Source organism: Schistocerca serialis, chromosome 5 (genome assembly GCF_023864345.2).
Source record: "Schistocerca serialis cubense isolate TAMUIC-IGC-003099 chromosome 5, iqSchSeri2.2, whole genome shotgun sequence".
Taxonomy (NCBI): domain Eukaryota; kingdom Metazoa; phylum Arthropoda; class Insecta; order Orthoptera; family Acrididae; genus Schistocerca; species Schistocerca serialis.
The window spans coordinates 120,354,114-120,376,871 of NC_064642.1; the positions used below are offsets into that span (position 1 = coordinate 120,354,114).

At 39.2% G+C, this 22,758-nt stretch overlaps 1 protein-coding gene across 1 annotated transcript in view; it reads left to right on the forward strand.

Moving 5' to 3' along the window:
- Positions 1 to 22,758, forward strand: part of LOC126481782 (odorant receptor 4-like) — a 103,707-nt gene that overhangs the window by 59,393 nt on the left and 21,556 nt on the right. The window contains exon 6 of the mRNA XM_050105737.1: positions 11,581 to 11,682. Within this exon, the coding sequence (XP_049961694.1) occupies positions 11,581 to 11,682 (102 nt within the window). The remainder of the gene's footprint in view (positions 1 to 11,580; positions 11,683 to 22,758) is intronic.

Consider the following 22,758-nt stretch of genomic DNA (forward strand, 5'->3'; position numbering starts at 1 on the left):
GATTAATTCTCCTTCAGATGCCTAGTTTTTGCATTCATCGAGTACAGATCTGTGCGTACTTGGGGAAACACCGCCGTAGCATTGCCGACCATTACAAACGTGAACTTAACGCAAATTAACCACGCCTGTTACTTTCATGGAGTTGCTTGCTCGCATAATCTCCTGTATAACGAGATATACGGCGCTTTATTATGCGATGTGCTGTGCTATTTGAACGTGTATGCTGTGTGATGACTTTTGAGGTATTATTTCGGATCAGACAGTGTTAGTGATAATTGCATGGGCAGTAGATATTTTATTCTTGCGTATCACTGCAAATATCATGGCTTGCACATCGTTGCCTCTGAGAGTAGTTCATGCTTTTCTGGCATGTTACCTGGAGTTACCTTTCAACACCCACGCTGCATCACAAAACGTAAAGCAAGACACGTGGCGACCTGTAGCGGGTATGACGACATAGTGTAAAGCTGTAAAAGGTTGAGCATCTAAAGGAGAATTATTCAATAAAGTTCAAAGACTTCACTTAGATGAACAGAACAACTTCCTGTTTAGGCACCATTCGCTTGACCCTAGCTCAACAAGGTAGCTGTGTTCTATGTGCAGCGTATTTTAGCAAACATGGGTTAGGGCTAAGAAAGACTGTTCAGCACGTACAGTTAAAAACGAATATATTGAACTTCAAGCAACATAAACGCGAATTATGAGTATACATATCACATTTAAATATACATATTCAGCTTTACAAAACTAGCTTACATCGTTAGAAGTGCAATCTGAAATCTCAACTGACCTTCTTTTTATCACAAAACTTAGCACGGAAGAAATTGAACACTAGACAGAATGAATTCAGTTCACAAATAATGCGTTAATCTGCTTATCAGTACTTAATAATTCGCTCCAACTCTAAAGTTACTCCTTTGTATTAGCGGCACATCGTTTAACGCACATTGTTGAACATGGGACATGTACTCTGCAGCAGGCGATCTCTGCGTGTTGTCCCAAGTGAATCATCAGTTACAATTTCAGTGCGCACGGGATCATAAAGATTGGATTATGGATTAATGGAACAGTGTACCAGATAGGATGAATCACATTTCGTGTTACACGGATGCACGACGGTTGGAGGCAGTAGTATGCCATGACTGACATCCACCTGGGCTTCCGTGGGCCCTGTTGAAGTAAACGAAGCAGGTGCGGACTACTTGAACATCTATGCGGACCACCAGCATTCTTTCGTGCTTGATGTTTTCTCCGACAGCAATGATATCTTCCAATAGGATTAGTGCCACTAGGCCAGAACCGTGCTAACATATGTTGAGGAGCATGACAGTGAACTCATGTTGCTGTCTTGGAAATCAATTTCGTCTGATCTGAACCCGATGGAACACATCTGAGACACTATCTGGCGCCAGTTCCGCACCAACCCACAACCCACCGGCTCCTAATTCGGCGTGCTGTGGGTAGACATCCGGTGTCCATAACTTTGGGAACGTACCAAGATCTTGTTAGGTTCATGCCAAGCCAAACTGCTGTTGAATTTCATTCCAAATGTGAATCAACATGTATTAAGCAGATGGCCATAATGTTTTGGTTCATCAGTTGACACTTAAAAATCTTACGAGACGTAATACATACACAACTAGTTTAACTAGCGAGCTTATAAAACTAGACTTTGTCTGAGGAGCCTACGATCTAATATCTACAACATATTTATTTTGTACGTGACGTGTAAGTACGTCTACTTTTTGTGCTGCTAATCAGTTTTCAAACTGTGTTTCTAAGCTTTCACATAAACAAAAAGTTACCATGTCTGCTGTTGTCAAATAAAACTTTGCCTGTTAATTCATGTACTAAATACTGTTCATCTTAACATTCAGCTGTCTACATTTTAAATGTTAAGTAGCCTACTTATATTTACGGCTACTAGATGGCGCTCTTGGTGTAATGATCACCTGCTCGCACTTGCTAACGCAGGCGCCTCAGTCTGTTGCTACCTATGGGTTTATAGGTATAAGCGGACCACAGTGGCTCTCCTTCCATGTCATTTTTTTAAAATTTTGTGACTAAAGCATTTCTCCCTTGATATTTATATTATACGTGACATGTAAGCACTGTTTCTTTCTTGTACTGTTAGTCAGTACTTACACTTTTATATAAAAAGATTTTCCCATAAATTTGTACTTACGTTATAGGTCAATTAGAATATTTAATTTCTGATGAAGGCACTCATAGAAGAGTTGAAACCCGGTCAAAAGACTTACATTTTGTGACCGAGGGCTGTAATTGCTTTATCTTTAATTGTCATTGAACTAAGCAGCCATGTTTAAAAACTTTAAGATTTTCACTGTAAATGGCTTAGTAGCAACAATTAGTAACAATATTGATTGCTTCAATTTCTAAGCAGTCATCATCAGAACTATAGTAGAACATAAAAGACAGAATGCAAACAGCTGCTGTAAAATACGATATAAAAAGCACATGCATATTAAAGGAATCTTACTCATTCAGTTTGTTACTGAACAACGTGTCACAGTAATGGTCACAAAATACAAACTACCATGCGTGTTCTTGCGTCTAGCTTACAAAGGAAGAGAAACTATGTAAGTAGAGGGGACACAAGCATGATCGATTTCATAAGTTAGAAGAATCTGATAAATGTAAAACAGAGACGTGGAAATAAAACGACGGTGTAAAGTCACACGCGGTTCATAATCCTTCATAGCTGTTACATAATAAGTTCTATTTTCATTTTATTTCCACATCCTTATTTTATATTTATCCGGTTCTGCTAACTTTTGTAAGTTGATCATGCTTCTCTACAAGGTGCTCATATTGTTTATCTTGCTTTATAAGCGTGACTCGAAGCACGAAAGGCAGTCTGTGTGTTGTGACCATTGCTGTGACGCGTTATCTTGTAACTAGTTGAATGTGTATGTTTCTTCTAATAGGTATGCACTTTTTATCTCGTACTTTACAGTAACACCGGTATCCGGGGGAATAGAGGAATGTGCTCCAATTATCATGTCAACAGTATGCTAAATATGGTTGCGTAATGAATTAACAACACCATACACATATTGGCTACGTATATATATAGCACCTGATTGCACAGAAAGTGAGCGCTGGTGGCTAGTGGCTTCATAATTAATTTAAAGTGACACAGGTTGCTCTTAGAGATTAATGATAAGCATGCATCATTAAATGCTATGTTTAGGATATTGCAATGAGAGCAGAACGAAATTATTCACATCAATAAGAGAATGGCTGCAAAATACTTACGCGAATTCTTTACAGACGAATGGAAAAACTGGTAGAAGCCGGCCTTCTGGAAGATCAGTTTGGATTCAGTAGAAATATAATACGTGAGGAAATACTGACCCTACGACTTATCTTAGAAGAAAGACTAAGGAAAGGCAAACCTACGTTTCTAGCATTTGTAGATTTGAAGGTGGCAGGGGTCAAATACAGGGAGAGAAAGGCTATTTACAATTTGTACAGAAACCAGACGACAGTTGTAAGAGTCGAGGGGTATGGAACGGAAGCAGTGGTTGGGAAGGGAGTGAGACAGAGTTGTAGCCTGTCCCCGATGTTATTCAATCTGTATATTGAGCAAGCGGCAAAGGAAATAAAAGAAAAATTTGGAGTAGGAATTAAAATCGATGGAGAAGAAATAGAAACTTTGAGGTTTGCCAATGACACTGTAATTCTGTTAGAGACAGGAAATGACTTGGAAGAGCAGCTGAACGGGATGGGCAGTGTCTTGAAAGGAGGATATAAGATGAACATCAATATAAACAGGACGAGGTTAATGGAATGTAGTCGAATTAAATCAGGTGACGCTGAGGGAATTAGATTAGGAAATGAGACAGTTGAAGTAGTAGGTGACTTTTGCTATTTGGGGATCAAAATAGCTAATGATGGTCGAAGCAGAGAGGATATAAAAGGTAAACTGGCAACGGCAAGGAAAGCGTTTCTGAAGAAGAGAAATTTGTTAACGTCGAATATAGATTTAAGTGTCAGTAAGTCTTTTCTGAAGGTATTTGTATGGAGTATAGCCAAGTATGGAAGTGAAACATGGACGATAAATAGTTTGGACGAGAAGAGAATAGAAGCTTTCGAAATGTGGCGCTACAGAAGAATAATGCTAAAGATTAGATGTGTAGAGCACGTAACTGATTATGAGGTACTCAACAGAATTGGGAAGCAGAGGATTTTGTGGCACAATTCGACTAGAAGAAGGTATCGGTTGGTAGGACACGTTCTGGGGCATCAAGGGGTCATCAGTTTATTATTGGTGGGAAGAGCGGGGTGGAAAAATCGTAGACGGAGACCATGAGATGAACACACTAAGCAGATTCAGAAGGATGTAGGTTGCAGAAGTTACTCGTAAATGAAGAAGCTTGCACAAGATAGAGTAGTATTGAGAGCTGCACTAAACCAGTCTCTGGACTGAAGACCACGATAACAACAACAAGAAAAACAACAACAACAACAACAAGAGAATGTGGCCATACGTAGTGTAGAAGAATGTCAAAAAAAGCATGCAAACAGGAACATTCTTGAAAGACACGAATATGAATATCAAATGGTTTGTAGATTGCAATGTAAAACAGAAAGTTGTACAAGAACTTAGGTCAGGCTTTATTTCGGGGACAGCATGGTCGCACGCTAAAACGGTTTCCTGTACATGTTCTGCTTTAAATTGAAAATGGCATGCCTCTGACCTGTTAGTAGCCGTCCAAAGCGTTTTGTCTGCTAACTTCCGCATCGACACCATTCACATAACTGTGTGCCGGACTGTGACTTGAAGATAAGACATTTGCCTTTCGCGGGCGAGTGCTGTATCAAGTGAGAAACACAGCAGCTCTGTTCCAGGTGAGACGCACGAGTATTTGTGCTCTCGTAATTGTAAGTTATTTAGATGCTAATAACATTATTTTAGCAAAGAGTACTCATTAAATACGTGAATTAGTGTGTTTTTAAGCTTAGTATTAAAGGTTCCACTTTTATCTACGTATTATTCCATAAAAAGAGAATAGATCGCAATGTGCTGATATAATTACGTTTTTGTCTACACATTGGCTCAGTTATCTTAGATAATTTATTTTAACTGTTCTTTTTTATTTCCATCTATGTAAGTAGAGGATCCCTCCTTTATTTAGTTCTTGTTTCATGAAAGTGACGTAAATTTTAAATTGTTTGATTCAGAATTTTGCACTAGAACTTTATTTACATAAATTTGTGTATAGACCTAACATTTATAAAAGTGTTGCTTTTTTTTATCTGTAATCTTATCGACTTTTCCATGTTAGAGTATCGCTAGTGAAATGAGATTCACTTGCCTTAGAGTTGTTAGTTTCAGCATTTGAAGTGATGGGTGCTGTAGTTTTGGCATGGGGTGACTTTATCGGCGTGGGAATTGGAGAGGTCAACGTGCTCTTCATTGATTTTGTAGGATATCTAGTAGATATAGGAAGATAGTGGAACAGGAGGGGGGAAATTGTTGCCCCCCAGGCTGAATTAGACAAAATTAGGGAAGATCTGCACAGGTTAAAGTGGGAGAAGGGTTAAGAGAGTTGTGAAGAGGCAACAGGGTACAGAAGGAACAGGCTTAGACCTTCATCTGATAGAGTTGTGGTGAATTTGGAAAATAAGATTGACCTGTTGCCTCAGTTACAGATTGATGAGCCTCAGGCAAATCTAGGTGCAGACAGGGCACAACAAATTTTTAGCAGTAAACTGAGAAGTATGAATATGGGGAAGTCAGTAAAGAGAAAGAAAGCGTTGTTGCTAGGTAGTCCTCATGCTTGAGGTGCAGGTCCATTTCTATAGGATCAACTTGGATCAGAATACCAGTCACCAACGTTTCTAAAGATAGCACTGACCTGGAGCAGGTCACAGAAGACTTAGGATCACTTTGAAAAACTTAACCAAGATAGAGGTGGTCTGGGCAATAGTGTCGAGAGAGGTCCTGGGTACAATGTAGTGTACGACCTGGTAAAGATTGCATCAGCATCGATTCATACAAATGGTGTGTTTCTCTTTCTGAGACTCAATTACTTACCTAATTTGAATTCTTCTGTCAAGAGAGTTAATTTGGAGTTGGAACCGCTGCTTACGTCAGTTGCAAGGTCACATATTAGCTTGATTCCTGTTGATTCTGTCAGTAGATAGTATTATTTCAGGCATGTCCTTCACATCAAAAGAAAATGGAAAAATGGAGGGGTAAACTGGCTCGGATAACAGCGGGGAGTTCAAAGGGCGGCGCTGAGAGGGGGGGGGGGGGGGAGGGGGGACAAATATCCTGTCTGAGAAAGAATCCAAACGTCATGATTCTGGCATATTGTATCAACACGAACAGCAGTAGGTTAACTGCTTTCAGCAATCAACAGAAATTTTATTTGCACCTAGTTTTGTCTTAGTCAGTGACAAATGCCAGATATTTTAATTACATCAAAATATTAGAGAAGTAAGAAGTAAAATCAAATAACTGTCTATGTTGGTGAATTAGGGTCATCAAACCCATTTGATGACCCCTTGCTGTTTTGTGCGTCTCTAAACACCGTGTGACCACTGGTATAGATGCGTTTAACGTTACAGGTTTTAGATTATCACCTCACTTCTGTAGAAAATAAGTGGGGAAAGGGGGATTTGTTGTATTCATCATGAAGTGTCATGAATTTTAGAAAACAGACATTCATAAATTTTGCCTAGAGCAGCATATGAAAGCATATGCGACAGCAGTAGAATTCCATAATAAATTCTTCCTAATAGGAAGTGTATACCAAGACCCTACAGATAATTTTAACCTATTCGTAAATCATCTTGAAGCTCTACTGGCCTATATGACAGTAAAAAGCGAAGGACGTTGTATTGTGAAGATACAGACACACTGTAAACACAGTCGTTGTAACCATCAATGATTTAGACATGTCTCAACAGGGAAAAATGACAATGTAATGTTTGTGCCCCTGTACAGGAATCAGAATATGTGCGAGCATAGGGGTTGTGACTACGTGACATATGTAAGCTTGGATGAGTCCTGGAGAAGTACTTAGATAGCTGTTGTGGTTAAGCCGACTGTTCAGGATTCGCAGCATATTCAGGTCAGAGTTTGGCCTGGAACCTATTTTCATATATCGCAAACAGCTGATATCAGTGCATAATCATAGAATGCGAATCTGTTTCATAAATAGATAACGGTTGTTGGTGATGTTAATGTAGATTTTCTTAGAAAATCTTGCAGTAACAATTTATTAATGTCAGTAACGTTAACACTCAACTTAACTGCCACTGTAAACTTTCCAACTACGATATCTAACTGCTCACAAAGAATATTGATAATATATTTATAGGTATATCTAATGAACAAAATTATATCATAAAATCAATAGTCAACTGCCTCTCAGACCATGACATGCAGTTCGGTTTCTTAAATGTTAATACTGAACAGGAAATAAAATCTTCTAAGTCTGAATTCAAGACGATAGTATTTTTATGACATTCCTCAAAGAAATGAAATGGAGTAGTGTACAAAGTAGTCTTGTCATGGATGAAATATTCAACATTTTTATTAATAAACTCATTACCTAATTTGAATATTGTTTTCTCCTAAAACAAACCCAGATTAGACCAGAATATATAAAGAAGCCATAGATTACTCAAGGAATGAAGGTATCTTGTAAAACCTAAAGACACTGTATCTGTTAGTCAGAAACAGCTACCCTGTTAATGCTATAACTCATTGCAAGACATACTAAGAAGTATTAAAGGTAATAATATGGACACAACGCAAATAGATTACTGCCCCCCCCATCGGGCAGTCCGTTCTCCGGTCTTTCAATTTGACGCCACTTCGGCGACCTGCAGTCGCTCAGGATGATAGGATGATGATCAGGACAGCACAACACCCAGTCCCTGGACGGAGAAAATGCCTCGATCCAGCCGGGAATCGAACCTGGGCCCAGAGGACTGACAGTCCATCATGCTGACCATTCAGCTACCGGGGGTGGACACGAAAAATAGATAATCATGTCGCATACAAAATACAGTATAACTATGATGAAGGACATTGGTAGATGCAGATAGCATTAAGAGTGAATGATACAGCAGATGTATACAGTGTTGCAAAACGCTTTAACAAGTATTTAATAACTGTTACTGAAATGATGGACTTATCAGGTTCAGTATATGCTGCCACTGAATATCTCAGACCAGTCATTACAAACAGCATCGCTAATATGAATATGACCTTCACTGAACCAGTAGCAGTAATTTCCACCATAAAATCCTTAAAATTAAAAAGTTCGAGCGTTTATCATAAAATATCAAGTAAGTTAATGAAGCAGTGCCCTTCAGAGTTCAGTAACATATTAAGTTATATTCTTACATCCATAGTTGAAATGGAGGACAGTGGGACGTCAGCTGGTATAAATTTATATTAAAAATTAAGGAATTCCTCCAGCTGTATTTAAAGTGTCGATTTTATTTTCGCAACTAGTTTCAACGTTGTAACAACGTCATCTTCAGGCCCATACACTTGTTGACGTCCACTGCGTGCGGCTGATACTAGAAGTCAGTGGTGAGATATGGACGTGCTCCGTTTGACTTCATATTAGTTACTACCCACACGGAGCACGTCCATATCTCACTACTGACTTCTAGTATCAGCCGCAAGCAGTTGACGTCACCAAGTGTATGAACCTGAAGATGACGTTGTTACGACGTTGAAACTAGTTGCCAAAATTAAATCGACACCTTAAATACAGCTGGAGGAATTTCTTCATTTTAATATACTATCTGTGTAACCAGTCGTTTATCACTGGAACACTTGCTGAATGGTTGAAATAACTGAAGTTCAGTACTTGTTCAACAAAGGAGGTAAAGAAGTACCGTAAAGTTTATGCCAACTTTCGCTAGCATTCTCTAAAATTTTAGAAAATATAATATACAAACAACTTCTTAACGAGTTGACAAAAAACGTTCAGGTTTCTAAAGGGTTCTGATATTCAGAAGACTAACTACATACACTGTGATATCTGTTTAATTCATTAGACAATAAACTGCAGGCTGCTTACATATTTTGTGATCTGTCAAAGATTACGACTGTGTAATCGCAACACCCTTTCAGGTTAATTAGAATATTACAGTGTAACAGGAAAGTCTGCAAGATGGTACAGATCCTATATCTATGACAGGAAATAAAGGGAGTAATTAGCAAAGCGACATGTATTAGGCTATAACGCCAACTAAGAACTAATTGCATGGGTTATCCCACAAGGTTCCATCTTAGGGCTCATCGATTTTCTTGTATATATTAATGACCTTTCATGAGTAACATTACCAGATGTCAAAGTTGTTTGCACAAGATACAAACATCAGTAGCAAATGAAACATAGTCTTGGACACATCCGTTTACGAAATTTTCGTGGGCGTTAGTAAATGGTTTCTATCCAACGATTTGTCACTAAACACTAAAAAAGAAGTTTAGAACTTGTAAAAGGTTTCTCGCTAGTGCATGCTTAAAATATGACGGCCAGGAGGTAAAAGAAGTTGACAGTGTTAAATCCTAAAGATTACTGGTTGATAATAAATTCAGCTGGGAGGAGCATACCACAGAAATGCTGAAGTTTCTAAACAAATCTCTGTTTGCAAATCGAGTTTTCTAAGGCGTAGGTGGCATAAAAATAAAAAGAGGTAAAATACTTTGCTTACTTTCATTACGTAATGTTCTATGGGATTATTTTTGGGGTGACTCATTCAGCTAAGCTAAAGTATGTCAGGTCCTTAAACATATAATAACAATTACTTATGGTGTGAAAGGCCTGTTTAGGGAAATAAGAGTGCTAACTACTGCTTCGCAATGTATTTATTCCTTAATGACTGTTGTCATTAAAACATACGTCTTTCTCAAACCAACAGTTCAGCTCTTCAGATCAACACTAGAAGTAAGAATAATCTTCACGAATATTTAAAGTCACTTACTTTGGTCCAGAAGTTATCCATTATTCAGGCACACACATTTTCAGTAACCTGCATTCCTTGTGCTATGTGCATTTCTTGTGCACTTGACACGTTCCACATCATAACGGTTACCGTACCGTGGGGTTGATCAATGGAAGACACAACCAACCAACTAACTGACTAACACTCATAAGAAGTCCAGGTTATTAGGAACCTAAAGGATTTCTTGGTGGCCAACTCCTTCTACTGACCTGACGAATTTCTTAGTAGAACAAACTGGTGCACATATTTTACTAATAATACCAAATATTGCGAGTATATGACTTCTGTACAAATTCAGTGCAATAATTCGATAATGGTAAGTAAATTTTGTAAAATGAGTTATACACTTGATAGAGCATACATACAGTATTCTAGGAAATATAATCTCCCCTTCATTGTATTGATCATTTACATGTTTTGTGACATGTTATCTGTTACCTTTTACATGAAAATATGCTGGAGGCCTTTTTTTTTATTTATTCCACGTCTGTGGGGATCAGGTACTATTTGTGTTTCTCAGTAAATAATTATAGCGTAGCCCTGTTTTTTTCTCTTTTTTTCCTTCCGCCAGTACATCATCTCCTACTTTTCGAACTGCGCGGAAGTCCTCCTACATAACTTGAGGGACTAGCGAAAGAATATTGCGGAGCGACTGGCTTACCCAAAGCCCGTTGGATTTTTTTCCGGAATGAATTTTCACTCTGCAGCGGGGTGTGCGCTGATATGAACCTTCTGGCGGATCAAAACTTTATGGCAGATCAGGACTCGAACCTGGGGCTTTTGCCTGGAACGTAGATGAGGTACTGGCGGAAATAAGTCTGTGACGATGGGTCATCAATCACGCTCGGGTAGCTCCGGGAAGATGACTGTACTAATCAAATCTGCTTCCTGATTTCCAGTGATTTCCCTAACCCTTTTATGGCAAATGCTGGGATGGTTCTTTGAAAGGCATAGCCGCTTTCCTTCTCCACCCTTCGCCAATCCAAGCTTCTCCTCTGTGTCTAATGATCTCGTTATCGATAGGACGTTAAGGTTCAGCTGGTAGAGCACTTGCCTTCATTAGTCAAAGATCCTTGGCTTGAATCCTGGCATTCAGTTGTTATCTGCTAGGAAGTTTCGATTAAACAATTATGTTTCGTTAAGTCGCCATTATTGGCCGCTTGTAATGAATTAGGAAACGAATGTAAGAATTATATCATTGAGGAAAAGTTCAGCGTTCGCAAATTGAAGCGTTGAGGCAAACTGAGTTGTCTTTGAACTGTCCAGTAAAGCACAAGTTTACGATGGAGTCCCACATATTCGGTACAGTACACTCCGATGTAGATTAGAGGATTCATTGACTGTCTAAGATCTAATAACAGTAGAATTCCCCTGCATCGAATGTCAGATACTAGTTGTGCAGTGTTGGAGTTCCTGATATGTCCCTGGAACGTTCGAATATGCCCTTCAACATTATCAAAGAAAGTTTCGCAATTTCTTTGTCCGCTGTCGTAAGCATAGCAAGTGCCAACTGTGCTGCACTTCTCAGTTTCAGCTGGTTGACTAGTTTACAAACAACAACCATTTCTTTTACAGAAAGCGGATTCGGGGTGGCTGTTCAAGTATGCTTCCTACCTATCTGCAATAGCGGAGCAGATGTTCCTGTACTGCTGGTTCGGGGATGAGATCCTGTCTGAGGTATGCGGAATACGGTATTACGTGATGTAACGGTTTGTGTTCTGATGTTGCCGATGGTTGTGGCTCGCTGCTGATATATTTATGTGCGCAATTTATGCTGCTTCGATTTTTTTTCTCAGATTTCATTTTGTGTGTAGCTTTCGTACAGTTGTCAGCCTGATAATGCGCTATTTGTACATTTTCTCGTGTTTCCATTGGTTTTTAATGCCTATTGTAACAACTGTCGATGAAGCGCTTGTTCTAATTTTATAAGTTTTATGTGTAGTTGTACTCACACTGCACATAATTATGGTATTCACACATTACTGACAAGCAGTAAATTACGTATATTTCTCTTGATCAGAAAACAAGAAAATGTTCCTGATGTACATTACGACAGAAAGTAAAACTACGCTGCGCATCATAATTTGATTATGACGCTATGTTCTCTTTGCGATGTGGAGACTAATGTACGCTTCAGTGTATTTACTCCTACTTCATTATGGATTTTACGTTTCCTAGTTGGTTTTACACTTTCTCTCAGACTACTCAAAAATACGGTCTGCGTATCAGTTAGCAACTTATTTTATAAGGTCTGAATCACCCTGATAACACGATTCTTTCAATTTTAATTCTTCTATAAAAGTGATCGCAGCTGCATCCGACAATATAACTTCACGTCTGGCAGTGAATTTCTGATATAGAACGGGCCACATCAACCATTTGGTTATAATTTACAATTTAAGTTTTCAGTTCTTCTGTTTACCTACACATGGTGAATAAATAAGTTACATCTAATTCTTAACGGATATCATGTAAGATACAGAACGAAAATAAAGCATATTTAGTTTTATGTGCAGCTTCAGATGTTCCCATAATATATAATCGATAAAGCATTTTTACACCACTGGCCATTAAAACTGCTACACCAAGAAGAAATACAGATGATAAACGCGTATTCGTTGGACAAATATATTGTACTACAACTGACATGTGATTACACTTTCACGAAATTTGGGTGCACAGATCCTGAGAAATCAGTACCCAGAACAACCACCTCTGGCCGTAATAACGACCTTGATACGCCTGGGCATTGAGTCAAACAGAGCTTGGATGGCGTGTACAGGTACAGCTGCCCATGCAGCTTCAACACGATACCACAGTTCACCAAGAGTAGTGACTAGGGTATTGTGACGAGCCAGTTGCTCGGCCAACATGTACCAGACGTTTTCACTTGGTGAGACATCTGGAAAATGTGCTGGCCACGGCAGCAGTCGAACATTTTCTGTATCCAGAGAGGCCCGTACAGGACCTGGAACATGCGGTCGTGCATTATCCTGCTGAAATATGAAGGGTAGAGCCACGGGTCGTAACACATCTGAAATGTAGCGTCCACTGTTCAAAGTGCCGCCAATGCGAACAAGAGGTGACCGAGACGTGTAACCAATGGCAACCCATACCATCACGCCGGGTGATACGCCAGTATGGCGTTGACGAATACACGCTTCCAATGTGCGTTCACCGCGATGTCGCCAAACACGGATGCGACCATCATGATGCTGTAAACACAACCTGAATTCATCCGAAAAAATGACGTTTTGCCATTCGTGCAGCCAGGTTCGTCGTTGAGTACACCATCGCAAGCGCTCCTGTCTGTGATGCAGCGTCAAGGGTAACCACAGCCGTGGTCTTCAAGTTGATAGACCATGCTGCTGCAAACGACGTCGAACTGTTCGTGCAGATGGTTGTTGTCTTGCGAACGTCCCCATCTATTGACTCAGGGATCGAGACGTGGCTGCACGATTCGTTACAGCCATGGGGATAAGATGCCTGTCATCTTGACTGCCAGTGATACGGGGCCGTTGGGATCCAGTACGGCGCTCCGTATTACCCTCCTGAACCCACCGATTCCATATTCTACTAACAGTCATTGGATCTCGACGAACGCGAACAGCAATGTCGCGATACGATAAACCGCAATCGCGATAGGCTAAATCCGATCTTTATCAAAGTCAGAATCGTGATGGTAAGCATTTCTCCTCCTTACACTAGGCATCACAACAACATTTCACCAGGCAGCGCCGGTCAACTGCTGTTTGTGTATGAGACATCGGTTGAAACTTCCCTCATGTCAGCACGCTGTAGGTGTCGTCACCGGCGCCAACCTTGTGTGAATGCTCTGAACAGCTAATCATTTGCATATCACGGCATTTTCTTCCTGTCGGTTAAATTTCGCGCCTGTAGCACGTCATCTTCGTGGTGTAGTAGTTTCAATGGCCAGTAGTGTATGTTATTATGTGGCTATCTCTAAGGTAATTTTGCTACAGAAGTGAGTAACTGGAATCTTGAGTCTTTGATGAACTAAGGGATATTCCATTCAGCTTAAAAATTCTATACTATATCGAAAAAATAGAAATTTGGTGTTTGTTAGTGTTAACATTGGCACATGCGTGAGTCATCAGCTGTGGGGGTCCGTCGTTAGGAGTGTTCGGTAACTGTGTGTTCAGACACACTTGTACTCTGCCGAGCATTGAAATCTGATGTTAGTTCCTTCATAGCTCAGTGCCTGTACTGTTTTACCAAACTGCCCAGCTTACGGCGTCCGATATCTGTCATGGGGGATGGCACAACCCCACGACCTCTGGACGTGGTTTCACCTTAGTTTCGCCACAGCACTCCTTGAACACCCAGCAAGTCGTCACAAGCGTCCGGGCCATAACAATCTGCCCTCGGTCACACTCAGATAGATCAAGTACCTTCCCCATGCTACAAAGGTACAGCACGCTCACTGATACTACATCGACCGTGTCTGACTAGCTGTCATTTCTCGCCTGGTGGGGCAGTTATCGCCTGGACAGGTTCGTGTTGATGGTAGGTCGGTGGTCATAATGTTCTCACTGATCAGTGTAGCTCACAACATGCTTTCAAATTGCATGTTACACCCATTTTTGTTTATGTAATACAGCTAGCTAAGGTTTGCTGTATGATATATCAACTAATTATGAATTTTCTACTATGAACATTGATAGTTCTTGAAGCCCAGATGAACTAGCTTGTAACATTGATGGAACGGATTTAGCTTTGCTTCCCCTAATATTGTGCATCTTTGCCGCAAATTAGAGTGGTGAATAGTGTCAGACTGTGTAGGTCAACATTGTTGTCGTTGTTCTGATCTTCAGTCCGAAGAATGCATTAATGCAGCTCTCTACCCTGCGCTAGTCTCTTAATCTCTTAGTAACTACTACAAACTGCATCCTTCTGAAACTGGTTACTGTACTCATCTTTCGGATTTTTTTCCCTCTACGATTTTTATCCACCACGCTTCACTCCAGCACTAAATCGGTGATCCCTTGATGTTTCAGAATGTGTCCTACCAACCGATCCTTTCTTTTTGTCAGGTTGCACCACAGATTTCTCTTCTCCCCAAGACTGTTCAGTACCTCCTTATTAGTTACGTTACGTTCAGCATTCTTCTGTACCACCAGATTTCTAAAGTTTCTATTCTCTTTTTGTCTATACTGTTTATCGTCCATGTTTACCTTTCATACATGGCTATACTCCATACAAATATTTTCAGAAAAGACTTCCTAACACTTAAATCTACACTCGATATTAACACATCTCTCTTCTTCCAGAAACGTTTTCCTTGCCATTGTCAGTCTACATTTCATATCCTCTGTGCTTACCACCGTCAGTTACTTTACGGCCCAAATAGCAAAACTCGTACTAATTTAAGTGTCTTATTTCCTAATCTAGATTCCTTAACATCATTTGATTCATTTCGACTACATTCCATTATTATCGTTTTGCTTTTGTTGATGTTCATCTCATATCCTTCTTTCAAAACTCCATTCCGTTTAGTTGCTCTTCCAAGTCCTTTGTTGCCTCTGGCAGAATTACAGTGTCACTGGCAAACCTCAGTTTTTATTTAATGTACTTGGACTTTCATTCCTGTTTTAAATTCTTCTTGTGTTTCCTTTATTGCTTGCTCAATGTACAGATTCAATTACATCGAGGATAGGATACAACCCTGTCTCTTTCCCTTCTCAAATACTTCTTACCTCTCATGCCTCTCGACTTTTATAACTGCCATCAACTCTGTCAAGAGCTTTCTCTAAATCTACAGACATTCTAAACGTAGGATTGCCTTTGCTTAACATATCTCCTATAAGAAGTCGTGGAATCATTATTGCCTCGCGTGTTCCTACATTTCTCCGGAATCCAAACTGATCTTCCCTGATTACTGGTTATCACTGTTAGCATTCAACCGCGATACTTATACATATATTTTACCAACGCGTTTCAAGAGACAATGCTCTCATCATCAGGTTGTAAAGTCTATGTCATGAAATTAAACGGACTAAAAAGACAAAATACCATCACAAATAGTTGGGAAGTCCATAGAATAAAACAGAATTAAAAGTATATTGGACTGTGGGTCCTCGTCATACATTGAAGTTGTTGACACAAGTCGATGGCCGTCCCATAGCTACCAAGTATGCTGTCGCACTGTGCCGACTCTAGAGCTGTTGTGGACTGACGTGCCTAGGTGTTGTGACGCCACAACACCTAGGCACGTCAGTCCACAACAGCACCCTAGCCGGCACAGTGCGACAGCATACTCGGTAGCTATGGGACGGCCATCAAAAATGGTTCAAATGGCTCTGAGCACTATGGGACTTAACATCTTAGGTCATCAGTCCCCTAGAACTTAGAACTACTTAAACCTAACTAACCTAAGGAATCACACACATCCATGCCCGAGGCATGATTCGAAACTGCGACCGTAGCAGTCCCGCGGTTCGGGACTGCAGCGCCTAGAACCGCACGGCCACCACGGCCGGCTGGACGGCCATCGACTTGTGTCAACAACTTCAATGTAAGACGAGGACCCACAGTCCAATATACTTTTAATTCTGTTTTAGTCTATGGACTTCCCAGCTATTTGTGATGGTATTTTGTCTTTTTAGTACGTTTAATTTCATGACATAGTCTTTACAACCTGATGATGAGAGCATTGTCTCTTGAAACGCGTTGGTAAAATATATGTGTAAGAATCGCGGTTGAATGCTAACAGTGATAACCACTATAACGACAACTGCTACCTCGACTCCATAATGGATTATATTAAATAATCTTCCCTGAGGTCTGCTTCTACCAGTTTTTCCACTCACCTGTAAGGAATTCGTTAGTATTTTGCAATCACGATTTATTAAACAGATAGTTCAGTAATTTTCACATCTGTCAGCACCTGCTTTCTACGGAACTGGAATTATTATATTCTTATTGATGTCTGACGGTATTCCTCCTGTCTCATACATCTTGCTCACCAGGGGGAAGGGTTTTGTGACGACTTGCTCTCCCAAGGCTCTCAGCAGTTCTAACTGAAAGTTGTCTTCTCCTTGGGCTTTGTTTCTACTCAGATCTTTCAGCACTCTGTCAAATTCTTCACGCAGTATCTTATCTCCCATCTTATCTTCATGTACGTTCTCTTGCATTTCTATAATAATTCCCTAGTACAGACAATACGTATATTCTCCCTCCACCTTTCAGCTTTCCCTTCTTTCCTTAGGACTGGTTTTACACCTGAGCTCTTGATATTCATACAGCTGGTTCTCTTTTCTCCAAAAGTCTCTTTGATTTTTCTGTAGACGGTATCTAACTTTCCCCTAGTGATACATGCTTCTAAATTTTTTAGACTTTGTATTCCCTTTCATTTGCTTCATTTACTTCATTTTTATATTTTATCGTTTTCTCAATTAAATTAGATATGTCTTGTCATACCCACAGATTTCTGCTAGCTCTCGATTTTCTCTTACTTGATCCTCTGCTGCCTTCAGTATTTCCTCCCTCAAATGGACCCAATCTTGTTCTACTATATTCCTTTCCCCTACTCTTGTCAGTTATTTCCTAATGCTCCCTCTGAAACTCTCAACAACCTTTTCGATCTTTCAATTAATACAGGTTACATCCCCTTAATTTCCTACAGTTTTGTAATTTCTTCACTTTTAATCTACACTTCATACCCAATATATTGCGTCCAGAGTCCACATCTACCCCTGTAAATGTCTTACAATTGAAAATCTGGTTCATAAATTTCTGTCTTATCATTATATAGTCATCTGAAACCTCTCACTATCACCAGGTCTCTTCCACGTATACAACCTTCTTTCATGAATCATAAACCAACGATTAACGATGATTAAACGATGCTCTGTGCAAAATTCTACCTACAGTGCAGCTATCTCTATCTCTGAGGCATGCAAGCCTCCCAACCAACGGCAAAGTGCTGGCTCGTGAGGGAGGGGGGGGGGGGGGGGTCAACGAATCTCTCTTTAAAATCTCGTGTTATATGAAATACAACTAACCTGCTAAAGAGCAGGGATTCAGACAATTTCTCTCTGGTTCCACTTATTTTCCCAACAAATTCTGTTCCATCACCCTGGTAACGCCATCTTATCTGCGACTACAGAACTCGTATTTCAACACTGATGGTCCTCTTGTAATACATTATTCCACATAAATTTCGAAAGTGTGACTCGCCTTGTACTAAGATGTTCACCACCCCTCCGTCTCTGACTACTTTATTGCCAATGGGAAGTTAAACTCTAAATTTCTATCCCTTCTTTCTTCACATCTTTAAAATAGGATCATTTCATATATTGCCAGGTGTACGGTAATGCTCAGATGGTATAGCATTTAATGATGTTACATTGAAAGAATTATCTGAGACAGTTCTTGTCAATGACTCCACAGTTTACCATATACAATAGCTGTCATCTGCTGCTACAGGAAAGGTTGCTCTCATAGCCATATAACTAGAACAGCTTTTTTGTACGTATTTTCAGTGCATCAGAACTTCAGTTAACTTAATTATTTGGGACCGGACCTGGTCCGGATAATCAAACATCTGGATACAGATTATGAAAACAGGTCATTTCTTTAAAAAAGGAAACCAAAATTTTGGTGTACATACTACTGTAATATTGATTTAGTGACTACAGAACAATAATGTTTCGATTTTGTGCACTACAATGTCATTTTTTGAATATAAAGTGAGAGTCAATTGTTTCGCCGTCTTCAATCGTTTTTGTGAAGCCAAGTCTCGTAACCTATTGACACACTCAGGATGCCGCTCCATGTTAGCGCAGCGTCAAGACAAGCAAACGCCACACAATTGATAGTATTGCATGTGGTTCAATGCCAATGTAATCTTCCTGGCCATCATTTTCTTCTGTCACACTCTGAGAGATTTCACCATCACAGAGAATTCGAATCCAGGGTCCAGCGAAGCACAAGCGAGTCACTTGCCTACATACTCTGCAGTGGAGTCGGAACAATGTGGAATTTCGAAAAGGATCTTTCTTATGTCCTCAAGTGAAATTTAGTCCTCTGCCTCTTCTTTTTCTTTCTCTTCATTTCAAGCTGCTTCTTTTCATCTTCGCCTTTCTGCATCTTATCTTTAGTTGAAGTGCCTTTAAATTTATTCCAAGCTCTCTTTAATGTGGTTGCCTTCATCAGATTTCGTACTTCCAGCACCATATGAGAGCAGTCTTTAAATTATTTTTTTTTGGTGACGAGCCACAATGTCTTCATCAGTTTCATATTATGTTCAGTCCTCGACAATTGTCCTCTGTAAAGTTTCTTTATAGCTTCGCTCATCGATTGCTCCATTGTCTGCAGCAAACTCGTTACATTTGCCTTTAGGAAGCGTGTGTTGAAACGTCTTGTCTATCTTTCTTTGGAGTGGGTAGGTGCATTGTCTAGAAATAACGTCACGTTAGTGCCTTCTTCCCCTTGTGTCCTCTTGGAATTTTTTACTTCAGATGTGAAGGTCATACCATTCGCAAAACGAAATAGCAGTCACCCAGGCCTTTGGTTGATTGTTGTAAAAGTTGGGGAGTTTTTCACATTTTTGAAAGCTCGGGTTTTTTTCGATTTTCCTATCAATAGAAAGGCTATTTTGTTGTTTTTGTTAGAGTTACCAGAGTTCATCACGGTAACACAGTCTTCAGTAACCTTATGGCCATGGGCACTAGTTTCTTTTTTAAAAGCTCAATTTGTTTGAGGCATAGCTTTCAAAGGAAGGCCTGTCTCAGCTGCGGTGTTTTGAATTTTTGCAATAAAATTTTCTGATGCTTTTGGGTCTGATATAATTTTTCACCACTTAAATCCAATAATAAATGAAAAGCATCAGTTTAAATCCAACTCGTGAACACTGTGCCTTGTCTTGAAATTTCGTAGCCAGCCACTGCTCATTTTAAATGAAGACAAACTGTCGATTTTCTCAACTAAAATTTTTGCTTTTCGCAAATAATTGGGCCTGGAAGAGGGTTTCACAGTGTTCGTTACCGCAAAAACCACTTGAACACTTCCTCTTCAAGCACTTATTTTCTGCTGTTTTCATCGCTTTTCACGACGAGCTCCTATTTTCAGTCTCAAGGACAGACACAAAGTTTAATATTGAGGAAATTTTTTTCTTTTGTCTGAAATTGTTGACGTTCCCACTCTGAATTCCTCAGTTAACTGCTTAGCACTCACCCCTTTGTCTAACCGTTCAGTGACTTCTGTATTGTCTGCTAACGATAAGACAAAGCGTTTCCTTTTAAAAGACATATGCCGCATAGTAAATTAAAACACGCGCGGAAAACGAAACGACACGGAAGACGGAACGAATAGTGACAAATCAGTGTATGCGTTATGGTCAAGAACAGGCTGATGAAGGCTCCTCTGAACGAGGGGCACCACAAACAGAACAACGTGCGTACTGCGCATATTGTGCGTACAACAAAACGCCTAGATTTTAGCTTTTAATACATCTTTTAATACATTCGCTGCAGACTGATTTTAGAGCGATAAAGAAGCGTAGAATGGACTGTGTACTGTAAAAGCCATCGAACAAATGCGATAATTTTAGCCATACAGAAGAAATTTCTTTTTCCTCAATGTGAATCGGATAGCTGGTGAGGCGGAGAGCTAGAGTTCAGATTAGTGAAGTTCTACTGTGATTGATTTGCTTTTGACTTTTTGGAAGGGGTATCATCATGTGACGCAAATAGATATTAGATGAGAGGGGAGCTCAATAGACGCTGCAGTAAGGCATTTATTTTACTGCAAAAGCCTCATACGTCTTCCCCCACGGTTTGGCTAGTTAGATGCGGAACGGGCCAGTTCACAGGATATGTACACATGATTAACATTAACATTAACAATTTTTAATCCTACTCATGGAGCTCCACTTTAAAACAAGTTTTTTCCCCCCAGGCTGCCAGTTTATGAGTAGAAATTCGTCCATGAAATAGATGGAGTTGTACAGGAGAAATGATTTCATATTGAATGTAAAACTTGCTTTACTGCCTGTCAGACATTTCGTATTACGGGGCAAATGATCAAAAAATTTTATGCTGCCCATTGAACTCTTCTCAGCCTCTGACAGCTCTCATAATAGCTAATAAATGTCATTCTTCCTCTAGTGCTGTGGTTTGGTCATCACTGGATTATTAAAGATGAATTGTATTAGCAAATATATGTATTTTGACGGTGCAGCTAAGATTCCTAGCTCCTGGAAGTGGTACCTACATGTTCAATGTGGGTGAACACCATATTTTACTCCTATTGCTCGCTATTGTGCGATCAATACTTTCTTTATAAGTAGTAAGTTACCCCAGAAAATTATTACAGAAGATATTTTTGCGTTGAAACGTGCTAACTGTATCACAAGTTTCATTCAATTGGTTTCATGACTGACAATTATACGAATAGGAAAAGTAGCTGAACTTAATTGCTTGAAAAGCTCAATAATAAATTTATTCCAGTTCAGGTTTTCATCAGAATGTGTAACAATATATTTGGAAAATTCTACCCTGTTTACTGACTCCTGTTCACACTTTAGGTCAACTGTTAGTACGGTTAGTATGACTGTATTTGTTGTACAGAACTGAAGATTTTGTGTTTTCTCCAGATTAAGAGAGTGTCCATTTTCAGACAACTACTTGATAGTGCCTTGAAAAACATTATTAACAACTTCTATTGCTTTCTCTTTAATGGGATTCATTACAACACTAGTATCATCTGGAAAAATTATCAATTTTCCTTGATGAATGTCAAGTGGAAGATCAGTTATATATAACATTTAAGAAATAGGAGTGGACACAAAATTGAACATTCTGGACTCTCTTAAAGAGTTCTCCCTAATCATTAAAATTATATCTCCTTTCAGCATTGCTTGAATTATTCAGCAATACCTTTTACTTTCTCCTGGTTAAGTGTGATTCAGTTGTATGTAAAGCCATGAATTCCATAAATCATAAGTTCGTCAAGCAGGGTAACATTACTGACACAATCAAAGTCCTTGAGAAGATCACAAAAAATAACAGCTGCTGAAATTTTATTATTTAAGGCTTGTAATATTTTGTAATTAAATCCATAAATAACGTTCTTGATCGAGCAATCCAAACTGTGATGTGCTAAGTAAATGTTTTCTATTTATATGTGGGACTACAATTGAGTACCTTACACATTCGAATATTTTGGAAAAAGACATCTGTAAGAAAACTGGATGATAATTGTTTTAGCCTTTCTTGTCACCATTATTACTAAGAGGATTAACAACAGCATATTTTATCCTGTACGCAAAAATTCTTTGTGACAGTGATGTATACCAAATGTAACTGAGAATATTACCTATTAAGTTAGAACAACATTTCAGAATTTTTTCTAAATTCCAATAGTAAAATATGAAATTTTCTTGTAATTTTTATTATTCTGTTAATTTCTGCTAAGAAAGTTGGTGCTATATCTATCTGCTTGAAGTTTTTTTGATGAAAGCTGTTAATTCATTTTTTGCTACTATATTTAGAAATCGGTTGCTATAGAATTTCAAAATGCCACAGGCACAATATTTTCATATAATTTACTCGTCAGAATAACTTGTAGACTCATTTATTGTCATGTCTTCCTTTTAATGATATCTCACATACTTTTAATTTTACTATCTGCATTATTAATTTATGTCATTGCATGCATATTTCTGGACATTTAAATGACTTTCCTTAAAACTGCACAGTATATTTTGTAGAATGCAAGTATGTGGGATAT